Source organism: Hyperoodon ampullatus (genome assembly GCF_949752795.1).
Source record: "Hyperoodon ampullatus genome assembly, chromosome: 1".
Taxonomy (NCBI): Eukaryota; Metazoa; Chordata; class Mammalia; order Artiodactyla; family Ziphiidae; genus Hyperoodon; species Hyperoodon ampullatus.
This window is the reverse complement of record NC_136914.1, coordinates 212712149-212733847: the sequence shown is the minus strand read 5'-3', so window position 1 is coordinate 212733847 and position 21699 is coordinate 212712149. Positions and strand designations below refer to the sequence as shown.

Sequence of the window (21699 nt, the reverse complement as noted above, 5' to 3'; positions counted from 1 at the left end):
CTATAACATTTCCCACATCTGAGCTTTGCTGACTGCATCCCATTGTAGACTTCATGTATTCCTCTGGCCTCCAAATGCCTGTAACATAGTAGTTGGATCTATAGGTTTGATCAGGTTCAGGTTTAATTTGGGGACAAGACTGCTTCTCAGCTGATGCTGTGTTCTTCCATTGAGAATCATATAATGTCTGGTTGGCTGTTTCTGTGTGTGATTTAAGATGGCTTTTTTCCAATGGGGGCAGGCATTTGATAATTACTCTTTGAGTATCTGCCCTGCACATAGCAAGAGGTTCAGAACTGCAGCAAGTTAAAAAAATAAGTTTCATACCCTCAAGTGCTTCAGAGAACAGTGGGTGAGGTAGCCACAGGGAAATCTTTTGCAAACTCATAACTTTGAGCATGCCTTTGAGTTTTCTGACTTTTCATTTGGTTTTCAATCTGTTAATTTAAACTCTTGGGCTTCCCTGGTGGTGCAGTGGTTGAGAGTCCGCCTGCCGATGCAGGGGACATGGGTTCGTGCCCCGGTCCGGGAAGATCCCACATGCCACGGAGTGGCTGGGCCTGTGAGCCATGGCCGCTGAGCCAGCACGTCCGGAGCCTGTGCTCTGCAATGGGAGAGGCCACAACAGTGAGGGGCTCGCGTACCACCAAAAAAAAAAAAAAAAAAAAAAACACTCTTAAAATTACAGGCTTCCTTGTAAAAGGCCTTTTCTGGGAACTCATTCTCGGCTACGGGCCTACAGAAAGAAAGTGAAAAAGAGAGTGTTCTCCCCAAAGTTCTCCTTCTGCCCATGTAAAAACCGGGCACTTACCCTGCAGGTTTATTTTAAATCCAACAGGTGAATTACCGTGCTGACTATGAGAAAAATAAGTTGAATTACACGTTGCCACAGGATGTACCTCAGCTGGTGAAGGCCAGAACCAATGCCGAATTGTTTAGTGAGGTAAGCGAGCAGCATGGGTGAGAACGTGGTGAGGGTTATGCACAGACGTGAAAATGAAGATGCAAGGATGGTCCAGCAAAACAGGGACCAGGGGCTATTCTGTCCATGGGGAGGTTCACCAGAGGCGCCCATCAGGTTATAATTTTGAATTTTGCTGTCTCATGGCATGTGGTAGTTCACGGGGCTCAATTGATCATAGCAATTGAATTCTCACTGTATATGCACATGTATGATGTGTGCTGGGACACACACACACACACACACACACACACACACTTATCATCAGTATCATCATCATCATCATCATCCTGATGACTTCTAGCTGGTGCTTTGCTGTGTGGGTAAAATCTAAGTTTTAAGAAGACCAATCTTAATCACCAGATTCTTCCAGGAGTCACAACTAGGCGATGATTAGGCTTCTCATTCTAGATGGGATTTGTAGGGCAGGAGAACGTAAAAAGGAACTAACCTTGGATGGGGAGAGATCAATTAGGAGTTTGGGATTAACATATATACACTACTATATATAGGATAGGTAAACAGTAGGGACCTACTGTACAGCACAGGGAACTATACTCAATATCTTGTAATAACCCATAATGGAAAAGAATATATATATACATACACACACATACACACACACACACACATATATACATCTAAATCACTTTTCTGTACACTTGAAACTGGCACAACATCGTAAATTAACTATACTTCAATAAAACATAAATAAAAAGGAATAACCTTTTCCATATGCTTATTCTGTGCTGGGCACTGGGATAGGCCCTTTACATACGGAATTATTCAGTTGTTATAACCCCTTGGAGGCATTTACTACAGAGACACAGTTGGTGGCCTGGGCTTTGGTATCAGATAGACAGAGAGAGTCAGGTGTTACTACCATGGCAATAATAATAACTTACATCCGTGTTGCACCTTATGTGCTTAGGTTATCTGTTTTTGTGTATACAATTTATTCTCACAGCCACCCTGAGACAGATAATATAATATTATGTTTTCAAAGGGTACACTGAGGCCCAGAGAGGTAAAGCGATTTGTCCAAGGTCACATGATCAGGAAACAACAGCGCTAGGATGAACTCATGGGTCTTCTCTTTGCCTCCTCCCATTAGCACTGCCCCGCATGACCCTACAGTGAGGGAATCAACTGTGTTAATAATTGATGTTATCACTTTGATAACAGCCAAAAGTCTGGTCTGTGAACAGAAGAAGACTTTGTTATTGAAAACACAAAATTCTGTTCAACTTTTGGCAGGACTCTGGATAGCTACTCCCATTCACCTGCGTTCTTGTTTCTCAGGTTAAGTACAAAGAAGGCTGGGAGAAGACAAAGGGGAAGGGATTTGAGATGAAGCTGGATGCCATGCCTCTGCTGGCCGCCAAAGCCTCCGGAGAGCTTGCTAGCAATGTAGGTTTTCTCTCATTAACTCAGAAATGCATAAGAAATTGTGCCAGTGAAACGCCAGTGGTCCCACAGAAAAAAATAATGACTGGTAACATTGTAAACATCGCTATACTTTAATCTTCCACTGGGTTCGAGAAAGACTGGGAGGTGTTTTATTAGGTTTGTTCCCCTTGCACTTGTTAAACCACAACCCCTTAGATGGCAAAGTTTCTCTCTCACAGTCGACTTTCCTCTTTCTCTCAAGATTAAATACAAAGAAGATTATGAAAAAGCAAAAGGCAAAGTCCTGGGAACTACAGACACGAGGCTTCTGCACTCCCTGCAGGTTGCCAAGATGAGCAGTGAGGTAAACGCTTTTCTACTCCCCAAACCTTCACTTAATTGTGCTGCTCTGAAAGTTTTTCCCTGGGCTGCTTCACCGGAGACTGCTATTTTTTCCACTTCCACTTATAATTTCTTTCCTGGCTTACATGAGAAGTGTTTTCTCTTTCTTTATTTTGGCAAAGGATACTGTTCTTTCAAAGTAGGTGAGAAGCATGTGGTCCCTAAGGGTGACCGGCATCTACTGTTCATGGTACAAGATGATCGGCCACATCTATTCACTGTGGATGTTTACTAAACAACTACTCTGCATGAGATACTGTGTGAGACACTGGGGCCGTAAGAACAACCAACACATAACTGGTTCCTCCCTAATGGAGCTTAATTCTAATGGGAGAGTTAGACAGGAAGCATCCTGTTTATTGAGGTGATGTCCTGGATGAATCCTCTCGTCCTAACACACATGATATTCAAAATGTTTAGCCACCAACTGGGGCATCCAGGCTCCAACCACTCAAAATGACACTGCTTGTAAACAACTGTAATGGCTGGAGGTTAACCTTGGTAAATGTCACTTACCGGAAGCCTTTGGGGAAGGAAAGTTCTTCCAGAAGGTCAGACTTGGTTTCTAATTAAGACCTCATTGTCAACGCCGAACAGGCAAAAAGGAAGCACGGGCATTGGGTTTCTGCTTTACGATGGCCTGCTCTAAGCTGTGAGGTCAGCTTATGCCGCTTTGATGATGCAGTCAGATATAATTACCTCATGAGTCATTAAGGACCCAGGGCTTGAAATAGAATAAGAGTGTTGGCATCTGGGTCACCATTTTGGTTGTGCCTACAGAATAAGCCCTATGATGTGCATAGTCATGAAGCATTTGGCTTCAGTTTAGACAGAGAACAAATTGGTATTTCCTATTTGCAGTTGGAGCAAATGGGTCCAAAAAAGATGGACTTGCCCAAAGTCATATAGTAGTCAGTGGTAGTGGTGGAGGACTGGAGAATTAAACCCTAGAACTCTTACTTACTGGCACCATGCTGCTTCTACTGTACCACCTTTCCTCACCATCACACCATCACCCTACCACCATCATCACCATCATCACCAGAAACACCATCACCACCATCATCACACCATCCATCCTCATTGCTAACATTTATCAAGTGTTTGCTATGTGCCATCCCTGCGCTAAGTGGGTTTGAGCTACTATTTTGTTTACTTATCACAATAGCCCTCCAAGGAAAATGAGCCATTAGAGAGGTAATGTGACTTTCTAGAGGTCATCTAGCTGACAAAGGGCTGATCAGATTTGAACTCAAGCTTGGCTGGCCCTGGAGCCCAAGCTTTGTTATTTTGCCTCTTAAAGTTGCTACAGAAACCATGGGTAGAGTGTTCTCTTCCTGGAGCAACTGGGGAAAAAGAGTTAGGAAGCATTCCTCCCAGAGACAAAGCAGTGTGAAACCTCAGTTTCCAGGTGCCACCGCCTTACAGAGCCAAGACTTGGGTCACATCCTTTGGACACATAGGTGCCATTGTCCAGGGTGCCAATTCCTCATGGAAACCTGGCCTACTTTCAGATGTTTTCACATCACTCCTGCCAAGGCAGGCTTCAAGTAATGCAGCGTGTTTTGGTGCATTCAAGGTTGAATACAAGAAAGGCTTCGAAAAGAGTAAGACCCACTTTCACCTGCCCATGGACATGGTCGACATCAGGCATGCTAAGAAGGCTCAAGCTCTGGCCAGTGACCTGGACTACAGGAAAAAAATGCATGAATACACCGTGCTGCCTGAAGACATGAAGACTTGCTGGGCCAAGAAAGCCTATGGGCTTCAGAGTGAGGTGAGCCCTGGCTCTTTGCCAGTTCTCCCCACGCATCTCTTGCACCTGGAGACAGTGACAGTTTCAGAGTGATTTAGAACCTGTGCATGAGTCTGTTAGGTGACTCAGAGGACTAAGAAGAATTTCTGGAGATGTGCCAGGCCCCAAATGGGATGAGCAAAGAGGAAGCAAGTGTTGAGAATGGTAAATCTGGTAAATGTTAAAAAGTAAATCTGGGAAGTGTAGCAGGTTGGCAGATAAGATCCTTAGGCAAAAAGTCTGAAAAGCCCTCTTTTTGGTAAGGCAGTGGTGTTTCAGTGTGAAGGTAGAACAGCCTCTTCTGATTACAAGGTGAGCCAGTGGCTTCACCCCCAAGCAGAGTTCTGCCCGGCTATAACAGAGTGGAGAGCACCTCTTCCACAGAGACAGATACAGGCTCGAGGGCTTTCCTAACTCGCCCGTTAACTTTGCCCCATCCGCATCCATGTGTCTGATTAGAGCTTGGTTTTTCTCTTGCAGCTGCAGTACAAGGCCGACCTCTCGTGGATGAAAGGAGTTGGGTGGCTGACTGAAGGCAGTCTCGGTCTGGAGCAGGCCAAGAAGGCTGGACAGCTGGTCAGCGAGGTAACCTGAGCCCAGGCCCCCCAGCTTCTAGTCCTTTTCAGCCCAAGTCACCACTGAGAGCCATCTTTCCCTCTGATTCCTCCCCCATCCCCAGGCTTGTTTTGAGTGAGCCTCAGAAGAGTACTTCTTCATTTTGCACACATAGCACACCCTGAACTAACTTTCATACCCTTAAGTTTCCCAGGGAGGTATTTGTAAGAAGCCAACTAAAAGCAGTAGTTGGATCCAAAGCCTCGTTCAGAACGGTTGTGATATAAAATTAGTCACGTAGGAAACATGTTTGTTGTGTAAGAAGCATGTGATTCCTTCTGAATCAGAGAATCTGGTGTTTGGAGGTCAGCATTCTCATTGTGCGTGTGCCTTAAACTCACTGCAGACTTCGGGCAAGTCACTCAACACTTCCGATCCTCTTTCTCTCTTCTAAAAATGAGAAAGTTGGAAAGGATACTCTACAAAGTCCCTGTGGCTCCAAGCCTGTGCTTCTCTTTATACCGTGTAGAGCTGGCGTTGGCGGCAGGCAGAGGAGGACTTTTGAAGGACATTTCATTTGGAAATGGGACTATTTCGGGAGCTCTGTTTGGGATCTTCAAAGGGGTTTCTTATTTCGGTGCCAGGAAGGCTGAGTTGGCATTTCTCTTGCATATGGTAATGATAGTGATGATAACAGATGCCATTTATGGACTGATAATAATTATGTAACCACTGCTATCATTCATTGATGACTGAGTTTATTACATACCTACCTATTGTTCATTTGTTGCTCACATTTATTATTGCTATGTGAGTAGACACTAGTATTATTCTATTAATATCCCCTTTTTACATTTGCAGAAGGTGAGAGACAAAATCGCATTTCAGTAAGTGGCAGAGCTGGGATCTGTACCCAGTATTTTGGTCCAATGCCCCAGCTCTGGACTATTAAACAAAATTGAATCCCCAAAGCACGTTTTGTAATTTATTCTCATTTTTCAACTGTACTCATCCTTCTCTCAGACACAGACACATTGAAAGTTAGAGCGCATAAATAAGGAGGGTTCTCATTACTTAACTTCTTTGAGACCAACTGAAATCCAGGTGGAGCCAGCCGAACCCCATTTGACCTGGATGGGGTGCAGTAAGGGGACCTTCTGCCTTAGGAATGCCCGTTCCTGTCTCACTTCCTATACTGACTAATTTTCAAGCTCCTCAAGGGGCAAGAAGGTATCATTTCCTTTGCCTTTTTCATGTCCCTGCTCTGCCCTGGGCAGGGTGGGTTCTTGGTTCCTCCCTACACGCTTATGATTTGACCAATGCAGAGGCTGGGATGCCCGGGAATTTCCAGCCATGGGAGGGGCACTGTGACTTCCTTCAATTACGTAGTGAAGGAGTTTTCCCATTCAGCACACTGGAATGAAAAAGAAAAAGTACATGTCTCTTTGGAATATTTTTTCTAGATTTTTTTTCCCGAAGGGAAGAAATTTTGGAGTTTTCCATATTCCAATCCCTATTTTGGGTTCGACTGGTATCAACAACCCTCTTGCTGACAGCACTGGGGGCTCTGCTCATCTCTGATCTCCCCACCACGTGAAGCTTTTGCTTCCATAAGCCATTCTCAGCAGCTTCCTTTCCCATCAACTCTGGTGACTCCAATGGAAAAGCCAGAGGAACCAACCTCCGGGAAGGACAAGAAGTCCCCGTGGGGGGACGGAATTAGCACATTCGAATTTTGCCAGTTGCATTGTGGCTCTGAGATGGCAACGTGATGAAGACAAGCCCAGTGATCTGGAACACGGAGAGCTGGGAGGGCAAATCCCACCTTGCCACCCACCTGCTGTATGTGACTCTTGGCGTTGCCCTTCGTTAGAGCTGATACTTCCTGGATCATCCCGATGGCACCGTGAATAATAGTGATGGCGAGCACAGTGAACACTGACTCTGCCCAAGGACTCCACTCGTGGGAATTGTGGCACTGAAGCCTCCGCACCATCCTCAGTGAAGCAGCTTCTATTGTTTCCCACATTGTACAGTCCAAGCCCGAGGGGCTCAGGTGATCCAGTGATGTGCCCAAGGCCGTGAAGCTGAAAATAGGTAGAGGGGAGATTTGGACCTTGGGATTCGTGGTTGTAAAGTCCAAGTTCCCTCCACTCTCCTATGTCAGATCTAGGTTTATAAAATGGATCCATCCCAGGGCTCATGGTAACATACAGGGTTCACTGAAGGGAAAATTCGAGTCCCCATTCAGTAGTAGCAACTAAAACAAGCTCACCAGGGCTGGAAGTCTCAGGTCTGCATGGTCCTCTTTAAGCTATAGGACCAGCTGGAGCATCCCCACTGGGGAAATGCTTGGGTCACAGAAGGTATGCGTGTGTATGCATGTGTGTGATGGTGGGGACAACCCGATCCTAATGCTCTGGGGTCCCTTTTCTTTGGAAACAGAAAAACTACAGGCAGAGGGTGGACGAGCTGAAGTTTACCAGTGTGGCCGACAGTTCCCAGATGGAGCACGCCAAGAAGAGCCAGGAGCTGCAGAGCGGGGTGAGTCCCAGGCTGCCCTTTCTCCATCGGGCTGCTGTGTCATGGGCCTGGGAACCTCTGGGGACAACAGCAGGTGCTGCCCATGCACGATCCAGGGACCGAAGAGCCTTTCCTTTAAATAGGCTGGACCCAGCTTTCTGTGGGCTTCCAGGCCTCCCTGCCTCACACACTACACTTCTCCTCTGGTTGTTAAGGACAGACGTCAACTGACATTATTCCTTTTCAGCTTTCAGTCTTTCCTAGTTCCTTCTTTCTTTCTCCTTCTTTTCTCTCTTATCAAAGACTCCGTAATTCTGGAGCCAGGAGAGAGGAAGAGAACATTTGCTTGTGGGATGTGTGCATTTCATGCCCACTTGAGCTCAAACGTGGAAGGTGGGACAACGAAACACCACATATGTTATTTACATGTTAGTGGTCAACAGCCGAACAGGTGTAGCTGCTACCATCTGGCCAGGACTTTCCTACCTTTCCTTCCTAGAGGTCCAGGTACACCTGCCAGAAAGCATGCAATCAGCATAATTCAGAGTCAGCAGAAAGCCACTGCATGGAAACTCAAGCTGGGGAGTGGGAGAGGGTGGAAGAGAGAGAGAGCAGGAGTGACATGGTTTCCATAGAGAAGATGTTCACTCATGTTGCCTTTTTGGTTACTGTTCACTTTCCAGGTGTCAGTACCTGTGGAAACATTAGGTTTGATTATGGGGTGCAGGTGACAGGGGATGCTTCTTATTTTTCCCACCTGGGGAGTTTGTGCTCATCTGAGCCCTCAGGTGGGTTATTTTTTGTGGCCATGGACGCTGTGGATGGGAACAGCTTGGGGAAGTCGATGCCTCCTCAAGGGAAAGGTGTGAAAATGAAAACCTTAGAGGGGGTCTCAGGTTGGCGCCCCGGCTACATTCTCCTCCCAGCCCCTCACTGCTGCTGTGCCTTCCTGCATCACCTCTTCTGCTTTAAGCCTCGCTTCCTGCACGCTACCTGCAGCATCTGGTCTGGTTGGTCTGGTAATGGACTTTCCATGTAAGACACAGAGAGCTGAGCGGCCAGCCACCTCCTCCCTTGCCTCCTGCTTCTGACCCAGTGCTCTCTCCCAACAGGTGGCCTACAAGGCAGGGCACGAGCAGTCTGTCCATCAGTACAGCATCAGCAAAGACGAGCCTCTCTTCCTACAGGCCCAAGCCAACGCTGCCAATCTCAGTGAGGTACAGCCAGAGGGAGTGAGCCGCCCAGGGCTCTGCTTCCCTGCGTGTAGGCACCTGGTCCACAAAACCCACCAGCCGAGTTGGTGTGTCTGTGTCAGCTGAGGCTGCATACATCTGGTCATTGCAAACAGCTCGTGACCAGTATTTTAGGGGGAGGGAAGGCCAGCCTTTGGCAGGAATGAGCCGGTGGGAGATTTGAACCACTGATTCTATGATGGGGTAGGAGGAAGTCGTTATTCTGGGACTGGAGTTAAAACAGCGTAAGAGGAGAGTAAATAAGAGCTCAGACATTAGCTCCAAACTGCCTGGGTTTGATCCTTGTTTCTAATGCTTACTAGGTGTGCAACCTTATCCAATTTCTTTGCTCTTGGCTGACCCACTGGTAAATGAGAGGGCTCCTAGTCCCTCCACATTAGGTCGCCTTGAGGCTTCAGCGAGCTGATACATGCACAACACTCAGAGGAGTGTTCACAGGGCAGTTATTCCTTAGACACGAAAGCTTGCACAGTTCCAACTTTCCTTCTCTGTCTTCTAAGGAGGGGCCTTTCTTGGCTCTTCTGCTTGGCTCGCAGGCCTTTAGGGTCCTGATCCGAGGAATGGGTAGAGGAGAGAATTAGAAGGAGCAACAGAAGCTAAACTGATTCACACGCAGAAATGGAGGGAGCCTGCCAGAAGAAAGAACGTGAAATCTGGAGGCGGGGGGCAGGACAGAAAATGGGAGGAACAAAGAAAAGACCCACACGGACTAGAGGCTGGGCTCGGAAAGAAAAAGGGGTGCAGCTGGAGCAGCTGCTGGGCCGGTGGGGTGTGTGGACAGAGATGGAGAACAGAATTTTCAGAAATGCTGCTGTGTGTCGTGCAGTGTTATTCCACCTGTGACAAGTCATTGAGACTTCCATGAAGACGCCTAGTATTCTCCAAGTCTTCTGGAGTTCAATTTCTGCCTCTTTTGGCTGAAGCCCTATGTGGCAAGAGGCCTTAAGGCAGGAACAAGAAGGCCTGGTTGTATTCAAGTTACAGGTTTCTCTGGCTCTCAGGGTTTCTGTGGAAGGATGTAATAGGTGTTTCCCTCTTGGAGAGGTCGTTAAAGAGTCTAAGAGAAGCCCTCTCACATGAGGATGATCTCTTTTCTCCTAAATCCCCTTAGAAACTGTATAAGAGCAGCTGGGAAAAGCAGAAGGCGAAAGGGTTTGAGCTGCGTCTTGACTCCTTGGCCTTCCTGGCAGCCAAAGCCAAGAGGGACCTGGCCAGTGAGGTAAGCCAGTCCCCAACTTGTACTCGACACCACGAATCCTGACATTTACATCTGGGAGAGTCTGAAAGTGTCCTGGCAGGTTTTTAGTCTCTCTGAGCCTCAGGGTTCTAATGTGTAAAATGGAGATAAATATGACCACCTTGCAGTGAGATCATCGTTGAAATGTCTGGCACACTGCCTGCTGCACACTGGTTTTTGGTAAGTCGTAACTGTTATTATGAGCAGTCGTAGTGTGAGTGGTCATCCAAATCACTCACTTTACAGATAAACTGATGCCCAGAGACATTCCATGACTTTCTAAGGTTGTAGAGGCCTGCTGATGGTTAAGAGTACAGGCTCTGGTGTTGGATAGACTTGGGATAAAATCCCAACTCCATCACCTACTAGCTTGTGATTTGGGGCAGGTTGTTTAACCTTTCAAAATCTCAGTTAACTCATGGGTGAATTGGTAATTGCAAAATGGTTATGAGGAAATGAAATGAATTGATGTATATTAAGTGTTCTGTAGTCCAGTGCTGTCTGTTATGAGTCTGATGTGAGATAAGGAGCCTAGGACAGAATGTAAGTCAAACTCTGCTTCCTTCATCGAGAAAGTCTTGCTTCCAAAAACACCCCCAATATATATACATGTATATATATATTCTGCATCTATTGTGTATACATATATATATATATATAATACATATATACACAGAAAATATATCCGTAAATGTATATAGATATCAGCTGAACTAAACAGTGGCTTGGCAATGTGGTTGATTTCCGTTATGACACAAGCCCCTTGTCTTATCAACTGGTAACATTTTACAAACCAGCACTTGTCTTCAGATACACTTTGAGTGACACAGATTTATACCATGCCTGGCTCATTGTAAGTGTTCAATAAATTGTAGCAGATATTGATACCGTTGTTCTTGCTGGCAGATTTGAGAGTTGAGCCCAAGTCTCCTGATGGCCACGGTAATGATGATGTTGAAATGATACCACACACCAGTATTCTGTTACAGTTTTCAAAGCATTTCTATATTTATTCTTTTTTCAGATCCTCACTACTTTTGGCCTAGTGCTTTTTCAGGCCAATGTGCTCCCTTTTGCTCCCCATAACTCCTAAATATTTATATGTACCTCAGTTGTCTTTAATTTGAGCTTCTTTCTGAAACAGCAGTTGTATTTTAGATATTCCGTGTCTTTTTCATTTTGTGATGACTTTCTCTTTATAATATTCTCACGGTGACCAAAAAAGATTATAAAGTGGCTTTCATGAAAGCAACAGGCCACTTAAAAATAAACCCAGGAAGAGTAATCTCAAATAATATAGAGACAAGATAGAATTTCACCAGGAAATTGAGAAGACTGTTCTATAGCTGAACTTTCAGTTGAGCTCTGAGCTTTCTGGCAGTCCAGGTGTAAAAGGAAATAATGAGTAGTAATATTTTTTTTCACTGTTTGATCAAAGGAAATACATCAGTTGTTCTAAGGAGGCAAGCTTTTTATGACACTAATTCTGATGGGATTCTGTTGTATGGCTTTGTTTTAACTTTCTTGCATGGCTTGATACTTCATTCCTTTAGGAGATGCTAATGTACCCCTGCTCTCTTCCTCTCATTTAGGTGAAGTACAAGGAGAACTATGAAAAGTCCAGAGGGAAACTCATTGGGGCTAAGGGTGCCCAGGGGGATTCGCAAATGAGCCACTCACTGCAAATGTCCAAGCTGCAGAGTGAACTGGAGTACAAGAAGGGATTCGAGGACACCAAATCCCAGTGCCACGTCCCCCTGGACATGATCCACCTCGTGCATGCCCGCAAGGCTCAGCACTTAGCCAGAGACATAGGCTACAAGACGGCATCCCATCACTTTACAGCTTTGCCCACAGACATGAAGGTGGAATGGGCCAAGAAGGCTTACGGTTTACAGAGTGATGTAAGCTCTGTGTGTGGGTTTATGTGTGTGTGTGCTGGTGTTGGTGCCAGGGTTTTCCCAGACCCTTCAGGACATCATTTATTTTCTGAGATACCTGTTTCTGGATCCCTAAGTGGAAACATTTTAGCTTCCTAGTGCTTTAACTTTTACTCAAATTATGCCCATTTTAGATTCTATACTACCAAAAAAAATCATACAGCTACTCCTTTCTTCTTGGAATTCTGATCTACATATGTTTTCCGTATTTCTTTTTCTTGCGGGGCGGTGGCGACGGTGGGGTGGGAGGCATGTATTTGTGACCTTCTTAACTGTGGCCTGCTCTTGCATCCCTGGTACTCATTCTAACGTTGGTAGTCCCATTTTTAGAAAGGGCACCTTGCTAATCGTCAACAACCCTCTCCCCTTTCTCGTTATATTCTTTCATCTTCGGTTGACTCTTGCAAGAGAAAGTGGGTGAACTGAACAGGCAGGTCAGTTGCAACCAGACTGTCACACATGGGCGTGGGGTGGAGGCAGCGCAGACACACCCTTCCAGGTAGAGCTCTTTCCGGATCGAGAGGTGATATGCTAGTTTTAGAGACGTGTCCACTTAAATGGCTTTCCATTAAAAGTACTCCTTCAATGGCAAGGGAAAAAATGAGAACTACCCCCCGCCCCGCACCGAGCTTCCTAAGAAGGAATTAGCACCGTGGGAAGCCTCGAATGTCTTGTGATATTCCCTCAAATAGCTCCCCACCTGGGTTCTGTTGTGAATTCTCATTTTCTTCTCCCCTGCATGTCATTTTAAACAAGAAACCAGGGAAAGCAGACAACGATGACGGGCTCCTTCCGGAGGTCTGCGTGGCCTGTAATGAGGGATGCGGTTCATTTGGCTCCTGCGGCCCCACCCCCAATAGTGTCGGGCGGGGCCCAAGCCGCTGGCAGCAGGGCGGCTCCAATTAAGCGGGAAATTAATTTACATTTTGGAGCCCTACCTGTGACTGTGCAGAAATAGACAAGACAAAAGTGGCATCTAATTTGACTCAGCTGGCACCAAGGCGACATCGGGGAGCTGTTAACAGTCCTTTAAATGTCCGCACACCAACAATGGCCTGCCTTTTTTTTTTTTTCTTTCCTTTCTCCTTTGTCAGAACCAATACAGGGCAGATGTGAAGTGGATGAAAGGCACGGGCTGGGTCGCCACCGGGTCATTAAATGTGGAGCAGGCGAAGAAGGCAGGAGAACTCATTAGCGAGGTGAGATTCCCTGACAGCATGCAGCAGGCCTGGCTGCATTCGGCGTGCGGCATTTCTGGATAAAATTAAAATAATTTCCACTCAAAAGGCAAAGAAAAAGGCAAAGCTACATGAAAGGCCTCAAAACCCAGACTAAGGCCGGTAATTAGAGGGAAACTACATACCAAACACACCCCAGTGGGGGCCCAGAGAGCCCTGGCCAAAACAAAGTGGGTGACAAATGGTATTATGAATAATAATGACAATCAAACAGAGCTCAATTGCTACCCACCAACTTACCTTTTTAATGAAGCAACACGGGACAGATGATAAAAAGATACATTTATTGCACCTAGAAAGCCCTTTTGTGACTTCACGCACATTTTCTCCCTCTTTCTTTCCGCAGCAGGCAGTGTAAACAGTTTTTGAATATTCATGTGGTGTCGAACACGTGACACGGTTCTGGGTCTTTTTTTTTTTTTTTTTTTTTTTTTTTGCGGTACGCGGGCTTCTCACCATTGTGGCCTCTCCCGTTGCGGAGCACAGGCTCCGGACGCGCAGGCCCAGCGGCCATGGCTCACGGGCCCAGCCGCTCCGCGGCATGTGGGATCTTCCCGGACCGGGGCATGAACCCGTGTCCCCTGCATCGGCAGGCGGACTCTCAACCACTGCGCCACCAGGGAAGCCCGGTTCTGGTTCTTTTTTGTTGGAGGGTCTCATTTCTATTTGAATCTCACTCCTGTCTACTTGCAGCCACTCTCGCTGGACCCGAAGGCTTAGGAAAGGAGCCCTTTCCTCACATTTTAGGGCAGTATCCTTGAGCAGATCTTTTAAAGATTCGATCAGGGTTTCTCAACCTTGGCCCTGTGGACGTTTTGATAATTCTGTGCTGTGGGGCTGTCCTAGGCCTTGTAGGATGTTTGGCAGCATCCCTGCCCTCTACGCACTAGATGCTAATGGTACCGTTTCCCATTACACGCATCACTTAGACTTCGAGATGATTCCTTCATGCATCGAAGTCTGGCATCCAAGGGACCTTTTTGGAACCATTTTTCCCACGGTGGTCTTAATCTTCTACCACATGTTGCAAACTTATTCAAATCAACCGATTTGCTTATCTTCCGTGCTTTATACTAGTCCTCAAACTTCAGGAAGGCAAGACATCTTTCAGCAACTTTTCCCAACCATCTCATTCCAGTTTGGCACATTTCCAGTTTAGTGTCCAATTGGATTGGCCTCTAAATTTTCAGACAGAATGCCAGGCACCGTGAAAGAGCCACAAATGCACACACACCTGTCATTTAAAGCAGGAGTTAGCAAACCTTTTTTTGTAAAGGACCTGATGGTAAATATTTTTCGTTTTGTGGGCCACACTGCTTCTGTCGTAACTGCTCACCTCTACCATTGTAGCATGATGCAGCCATAGACAATAAGTAAATGAACGAGCACGACTGTGTTCTAATAGATCTTTATTTACAAAAACAATTGATGGGTCAAATTCAGCTGGATATTGAACTGTCTTCTTAAGACAACCCAGTATACAAATATCCAACCCAATAAATAAGGAAGTGTTTCTAAAATAATTGTTTGGAGAAAAGATATACTTCATAATTCCATTAAGATAGCAACTGTTTTCAGTCTACTGGAACTGTACTTTAATTTAAAAAAAAAGAATGAATTGAAGCATAATTTTCAGAATACTTCAAAATTGGGTATCTAGGACTTTGTTAGCATTTGAATTTCTTGTAATTTTTTTTGTTGTTGTTGTTTTTCTCAGTCTCTTTCAAGCTGTATGATGACTCCTTTCAATAATAGCACCCTTGGGGCTTCCCTGGTGGCGCAGTGGTTGCGAGTCCGCCTGCCGATGCAGGGGACGTGGGTTCGTGCCCCGGTCTGGGAAGATCCCACATGCCGCGCAGCGGCTGGGCCCGTGAGCCATGGCCGCTGAGCCTGTGCGTCCGGAGCCTGTGCTCCACAATGGGAGAGGCCACAACAGTGAGAGGCCCCCGTAACGCAAAAAAAAAAAAAAATAATAATAATAATAATAATAATAATAGCACCCTTTTTCTTATAACACTTATAGAATTATTGTGTATGTTAACTGAACCGGTTTCTAAAGTGATTAGATAATGTACAGTCACTGACTTAAATGCAAGGGTTTTGACTCTGGTAATCTCTGCCCAATTCTTTTGTGGAAGGAAAATAGAAAGCTTCAACTGATAAATGTAACTGTGAGTGTTCTTTCTTGCTTGGGAGACCCGAACTAAAGTATGTAAACAACTGCAAGACAGTATTTGAAGGCTATATAAAAAATCCTTTACTAAGTATGTATCCTCTAGTATTTTACTGGTATAACCTAATTTTGAGATGTTTTCTTTGCACCAGGTAGAAATACTTTAATGTTAATTGACATGAGGTTATTCTTAAATTGAAACAAATATTAACCTGAAGGCACCTAGGATATAAAGATGGAGGAAGCTGAATAATAATTATGTTCACAAATTCACTCTAATCTCAAGCAACCTATGATTTTCTCTTTCAAATGGCATGAAAGAACAGCACAAAATTCACAGCTTTGATCTTTTTCTGCTCAACAGAAGAAGTACCGTCAGCATCCAGATGCTTTGAAGTTTACCAGTATTAAAGACACTCCGGAGATGGTCCAGGCCAGAATTAGTTACACCCAAGCAGTGGATGTAAGCGATAATGTATATACATTATGACTCTAAGAGTGGGCTCTTCTTTCAACCCTGCGATTGAAGCCCAGGGGTTCTTGGCTTGCTCCTTCTGTTGTTCTAAGGATGAAGGAGCTTCTTATCCTTTCCTGAGGGCTCACCTTAGTGGCGGTGCCTCCTCATCAGGATGTAGATGGGATGTTACCGCTGCTCTTAGGATGCCAAGGAGGGCTCCACCACCCCACTGCCCCATGCTTTCACTCCTTCCCATTTGCATGTCTCCAGGATTTGTCTGTGGTCGAGGTCTTTTCCCCTCTCCTTTTGTTTTGAAGCATTGTTTTCAGAAATGGGACTTTTGGGCAAAATTCTTGGTAATTATAACACCTAGGAATTAGAATGCTTAGGGCTTCTTGGGACACATGGCAGGAATTCTTGCTTTCCAAATTCTCCCAAAGACTTTGAAAAGGATTTGGGTCTGATTTATGTACATTAGACTAACTTTCAAGCCACTTCCCATATTCCCTTTATAAAATGGAGCAAAGATCTGGCCTTTTGCCCTCTCAGCGCAGGGTTCCTTGTAAACTAGACAGAATGATGAGGTCCTCTAAAAATTCATGTTAAGACATGGATTAGCCCTGGTCGGCTGATTCTACTGAGAGGGGCCCCCAGGTCATTGCGCAGGGTGGACATGCCTTTTAAATATCTTCAGACCATTTAACTTGCCATGAGGGAAATTGACAAAACTTGGTGGGGAGGGGTTTCAAAATGTCTCCCTTGCTTCCCAGTTGAACAAATTATTCCTGTTATGCCTTATTCGACAGGCATTCTGAGATGGCTTGAGTGCCTGTCAGAATATGTTATGGGATGATTTACAAACTTATGGGTTTAGAAATGTATAATTTCTTGACAATCACCCCTTCCGAAGCAAATTTAATTCTGAGAAACATAGATGGTCAAACAAGAACTTTTGTATGGAAAAAAAAAGAGAAAATAACTGCTTTTTTCCTTATCCTAACCTCCTAACCAACTCTAGGGGGCGCTGCTGTGATACGTAGAAACTTGGACACATCTAATAAGATTTGGGATGGAAAAGCCAGGTTTAGAAACTTTCTCTGGTGGCAGATGCCAACTCCATGTGTCATTGCTAACTACTAGAATTATCATAAGCCCAGATAAGAGTTCTAGATGAATAGCGCCCCAGATCCACCCAGGAAACGTTTATTAGCACAAGATTCCTTGAGATGGCCGGAGGGGAGGAGGGGGAAGAGGGTAGAAAGAAGGTCCAGAGAAAATCTCGCCTGTGGAATAGCCATTTTCTCTTGTGCCTGCTGGATTTTGATGTCCTCTCTCCTAGCCTATAGTTAATAACGAAATTACTAGATGTTAACCAGCCATCATTTTCTCATTTGACACCCATCTCAGCAGTATGCTACCAGTGGAGTATTAACTGAGAGGAAAGTTTCAGCCTGTCATGTTCTGGGCTGGGAACTAGAACTCCGGAGGGAATGAAGTGCATGTCACCGCACTTAGCCGTACGAGCCAGGGAGAGGCAGGGCGCCCAAGATCTTGTCTCTATGCGGAGGTGGCAGCTGCAGTGCCCTTGTCTCCTGGAGTGTAACTTGGCTGATGGCTGTATGGGGGAGGCTTCTGGGTTTAATGCAAAACCTCTCTCCATCCACAGAGGTTATACAGGGAACAAGGAGAAAACGTAAAGCATCATTACACACAGACAGCAGATCTCCCTGAAGTCCTGCTGGCCAAGCTGAATGCCATGAATATCAGTGAGGTGAGGCTGATGGAGGGGGGGCTGGTTTTAATTACTGGAGGTCCAGGGACCTGCACAGTCGTACTGCATCCCATGCTCAGAAGCATCCTGTTCTTCCCCACTTGGTTTAATGCTCTGCTGTCACCATGTTGAAATTTGTTAAGATTTCTGAACAAGGGGCCCTATGTTTTCCTTTGCATTGGGCCCTGCAAATTATGTCGCTGGTCCTGCAGAAGAATCAAGCTCATTGATAAGGATGAGACTAGGAGAACTTCCTTAGTGCAAAGGACATTGGTACTGAGGGGCTGGAATATGGGAGCATCAGAATATAGATGAAGACATCCAGCCAAAGAGAGACTTGGGAGACTTAACTGTTCCCTTCCATCATCCCTATCAGCACCCACTTTCCTCTTCTTCAGTAGAGACAGTCGTTCCTCTTTATTCTCCATCAAGAGCTGTGCACACGCAGCCTCATGCCTCCTCCTTCCCGTCAACTGCTGCTCAGAGCGATCTGGTTCTGACTCCAAAGCTCTTGCTTTTTAAACCCACCCCCACGGCTCTCCCCTCCAGGGGTGGACATAAGGCAGGATCCAACTCTTTGTTGGTTTTTGCTAAGCCATAGTGATCTCTCACTGGGGGAAAAAGACTCCACAAGAAACCAGATTCTCGTTTTGATAATGGGAGTTCAGGAAACCACCAGGTCACAGGAGGGTCTTTACTGGTGCACATCTTCTCGACAGACGCGTTACAAGGAATCCTGGAGCAAACTTCGAGACGGTGGCTATAAACTGAGATTGGATGCCATTCCGTTCCAGGCAGCGAAGGCTTCTGGTGAAATCATAAGTGATGTAAGCCTCCACCTCCCTTCCTAGGACAATGTTTAATCCTCACCAATTTTTATTCCCTTTGCCCCTAACCCCTGCCTTCTTTTGCCTGTGGATAACATCCTCTGCTCTCCCAACTGACTGTGAGAAAGAACATGCCTTATTACAACAACAGCAAAAATCCCCCAGCCAGGGTACAAAGCTGATGCTGGACTGTAAATATGGACCCCCGGCAGATGAAATGCACCCTCCACCAAGCGCTTTCCTAAAGCAAGTCCACGTGAAGGGACTGTTAACAATGTACCCACCGTCCTCCAGTGTGGGCGGCCCAAGCACTCTCATGTCCTGCCATTTCATATCCCAGCTCTTTAGTCATTGGGAGGCTTGCATATGAAAGAATAGGCCTTTTGACGACTCCCGCGCCTTTTCTTTTAACTCACCCAGTTACTGTCAAAAGAACAAAACATTTTCACCCAATACCCACCTCTTCCATTCCGTGTCCCTTGTCCCCGAGCTGTTACTCTCTCCCGCTCTCTTTCCCTTTAGTACAAATACAAAGAGGCATTTGAGAAAATGAAAGGGCAGATGCTCGGCTCCCGGAGCTTGGAAGATGATATCAGCCTTGCGCATTCAGTGTACGCGAGCTCTCTGCAAAGCCAAGTAAGTGGGAGAGAACGCAGTGGAGCTGGGGCCCCCCCACCTAATGACGCACAGCCGACAGATGTCCTGTGTCCTTCCGGTTGAGGGTATTGACTCTGTCCTAGCTAGCTAGGTGGCGTGGTCAGGTCCCTTGGCCCCTCTGGGCTTCAGGTTCTTCCTCAGTCAAGTGAGAGATAGGACTACTTGACCCCTTAGCTCCCTTCCAGGCTGGAATTTGATCAGTGACCACACATGGGGGCCTGTGGGCTGGATCTGGACTGCAGAGGTGTTCTGTTGGGTCTGCAGAGCGAATTAATTGCAAACCTTGCAAAACGGAAAACTTTACATAAAAGTTTTAGACTTCTGTGCAGAAGCCAGACCTGGATTCCTCAAGGCTGCTGTTGAAGTTGATTTCTGAGAGCCCCATTCAGAAGGGATCTGTACTCTCCTAGTCATGCAGCCAACCCCTCCCCCCACCTTCCTCCTTCACTCATTTATGCTACCTGTCTGGCCTCTGGTGGCATCTGAGTTTGTACCCCTTGATTTGATCCCCTGGATGATGGCACATGTGTGTATACAGTATCTCCTTGCCCATACATGAGTTGGCTAATGGCTGTGATGACATCGAATATGTGTCCAACATGTAGCAGAGGACTAAACATTTTACATGCAGTGTCTCATTTAACCATCAACTTATTTCTAGGAGCATCACTTGTTCATCCTGGTTACTGATAAGGAAACCTAGACTCTGAGTGTCTCAATCCCTTGCCCAAGGTCAGCTTGCAAGGGCCAGACTAGAGCGTGCAGCTAGCTCGCCATCGCGTGCTCTTTCCACAGTTTCACACGTTCTCGCCTCTTTTGTCCTCTGCCTCAGTTTCCCTGTTTCTAACACTTCTCTCTGCTTTCGGTACTGGGGTGGGATTGGACATGAATTGTCCTTGGCTGTATGCTAGGGGTGGGGAGGGTGCGCGGAGGTGGGGGTGGGAGGTTAGGGACGAGTGGCTGGAGCTTGGAGGGCAGTGGGAAGGGTGGAGGAAGGGGCGGTGCTTATGCATCTGATTCCCCAGGAAGCCCAGAGTGAGCTTTGTGGACCTTCAAATGCTCCTCCGAGGACTGGGGCGGAGCTTGAGGTCTGGAAATGGGCCTCTCCCGTCCTCCCGCAGGATGCATGTTGCGCTCTTGGGAATACCCATCCCTCAGAACTGGCTTTTCAAGCATCTGCCCACTGCTCCTGGCTCCCAGGTTTACTGGGATGTCATCTGATGTTTGAAGAAGCTCTCCGTTACCTAGCATGAGAGGAGAACCCCTGGTGTCTCAGTCTGAGCTTGAGAGGGTGATGGGGAGAAAGCGTGTGGAGCAGGCGGCGGCTTAGCCATGTGCCTTCTTGCCTCTGGAAAATGGGAAGATCTAAGGACCTGGGCAAGGGAACCACTGACATTATATCTGTCCCTTGAACTTCTGTATTTTTCCCCAAGTAGGGGAACCATGGGCCTTGATCATCCAAGAGCTGGAGGTGGTGAATGGCAGGACCTGGAGACAAGCCCTGCTTGTTAAGCCAGTCGCTGCAAGAAAGGAGCACTGGCCCTGCCAGGAAAGCCTCCTGGGCTCACCTGGGACAATCACGTCGCATTGCTCTCCCTCATGGTCCTGATGCAAATGGCGGCTTTGAAATAGCTGCTATTGATCTGTCTGCCCATCTAGGTGAATTACAGGAAAGACTTTGAACACTCAAAGGCACAGTTCCATCTGCCACTGGACATGGTAACACTGGTGCATGCCAAGAAGGCTCAGACCCTGGCCAGCGACCAGGACTACCGACACCCACTCCCCCAGTATACTTCCTTGGCCGAGGACCTGAGGCTCAGCTGTGCCAAGAAAGCTCACAAGTTGCAGAGTGAGGTAAGGGGACCAGGCCTCTCTCTCCAGGCTCTTTTCCTCTTAGATTTGACCGTGAGGCAGTGACCCACAGACTGCTGGTGGCTCAGTGGGGCTTCCAGAGGTGAGGAATCCCGTACCTGGGTTTTCTTTTAAAGCACTGCCCTGGTTGTTCCTGCCTTGCTCTTCATAAGCACAATTGCACAGATCTATTAACAACAACAACAGCAGTTTACTGAGTACTTCTGCTGAATTCCAAGCATTGTGTTTTCAGGCATTATCTCATTTAATCCTCCAAATAACCCTATATCGATAGTCTTTATCCCCATTTTACAGAGGAACTGTAGTGAGTCTCAAAGAAGTTAAATAGCTCATGCAAGATCATAAAACTATAAATGAGAAAGTGGGTGCTGGGACTTGGATAGTGTCCAAGGAAGATGCTTTCAAGGCTCATGGTTTTGCATGTTCAAGGCTTGCCAGCGGTGTTGCCTCTGGCCCCAGCTTGAGCTGGGGGTTCTTCTTGGTGCATCATCTGTTCCCGGGCCACCCAACTTCAGAAGAGGCCTGAGATCTGCTGGGAGACTTGCTCAGAGCCCCTTTGGAACTGACCCACTTCAGGCAGAGGAGAGTGTTGGGCAGAGGGCAGGAAAATAAGGGTCCCAGAGACCCTTCCTGAATCCTCCCAAGG

The 21699-nt window shown here is 46.4% G+C and overlaps 1 protein-coding gene across 1 annotated transcript in view; it reads left to right on the top strand.

The window, feature by feature from the left end:
- NRAP (nebulin related anchoring protein) overlaps nt 1-21699 on the top strand; it is a gene marked incomplete at both ends in the record, with an annotated part of 71366 nt that overhangs the window by 27578 nt on the left and 22089 nt on the right. Inside the window, 15 exon segments of the mRNA XM_079713752.1 lie at nt 839-943; nt 2264-2371; nt 2613-2714; nt 4332-4529; nt 5028-5132; nt 7548-7646; nt 8738-8842; nt 9990-10097; nt 11708-12019; nt 13150-13254; nt 15831-15929; nt 17590-17694; nt 18414-18521; nt 19044-19157; nt 20838-21035. Coding sequence (XP_079569878.1) covers nt 839-943; nt 2264-2371; nt 2613-2714; nt 4332-4529; nt 5028-5132; nt 7548-7646; nt 8738-8842; nt 9990-10097; nt 11708-12019; nt 13150-13254; nt 15831-15929; nt 17590-17694; nt 18414-18521; nt 19044-19157; nt 20838-21035 — 1971 coding nt within the window.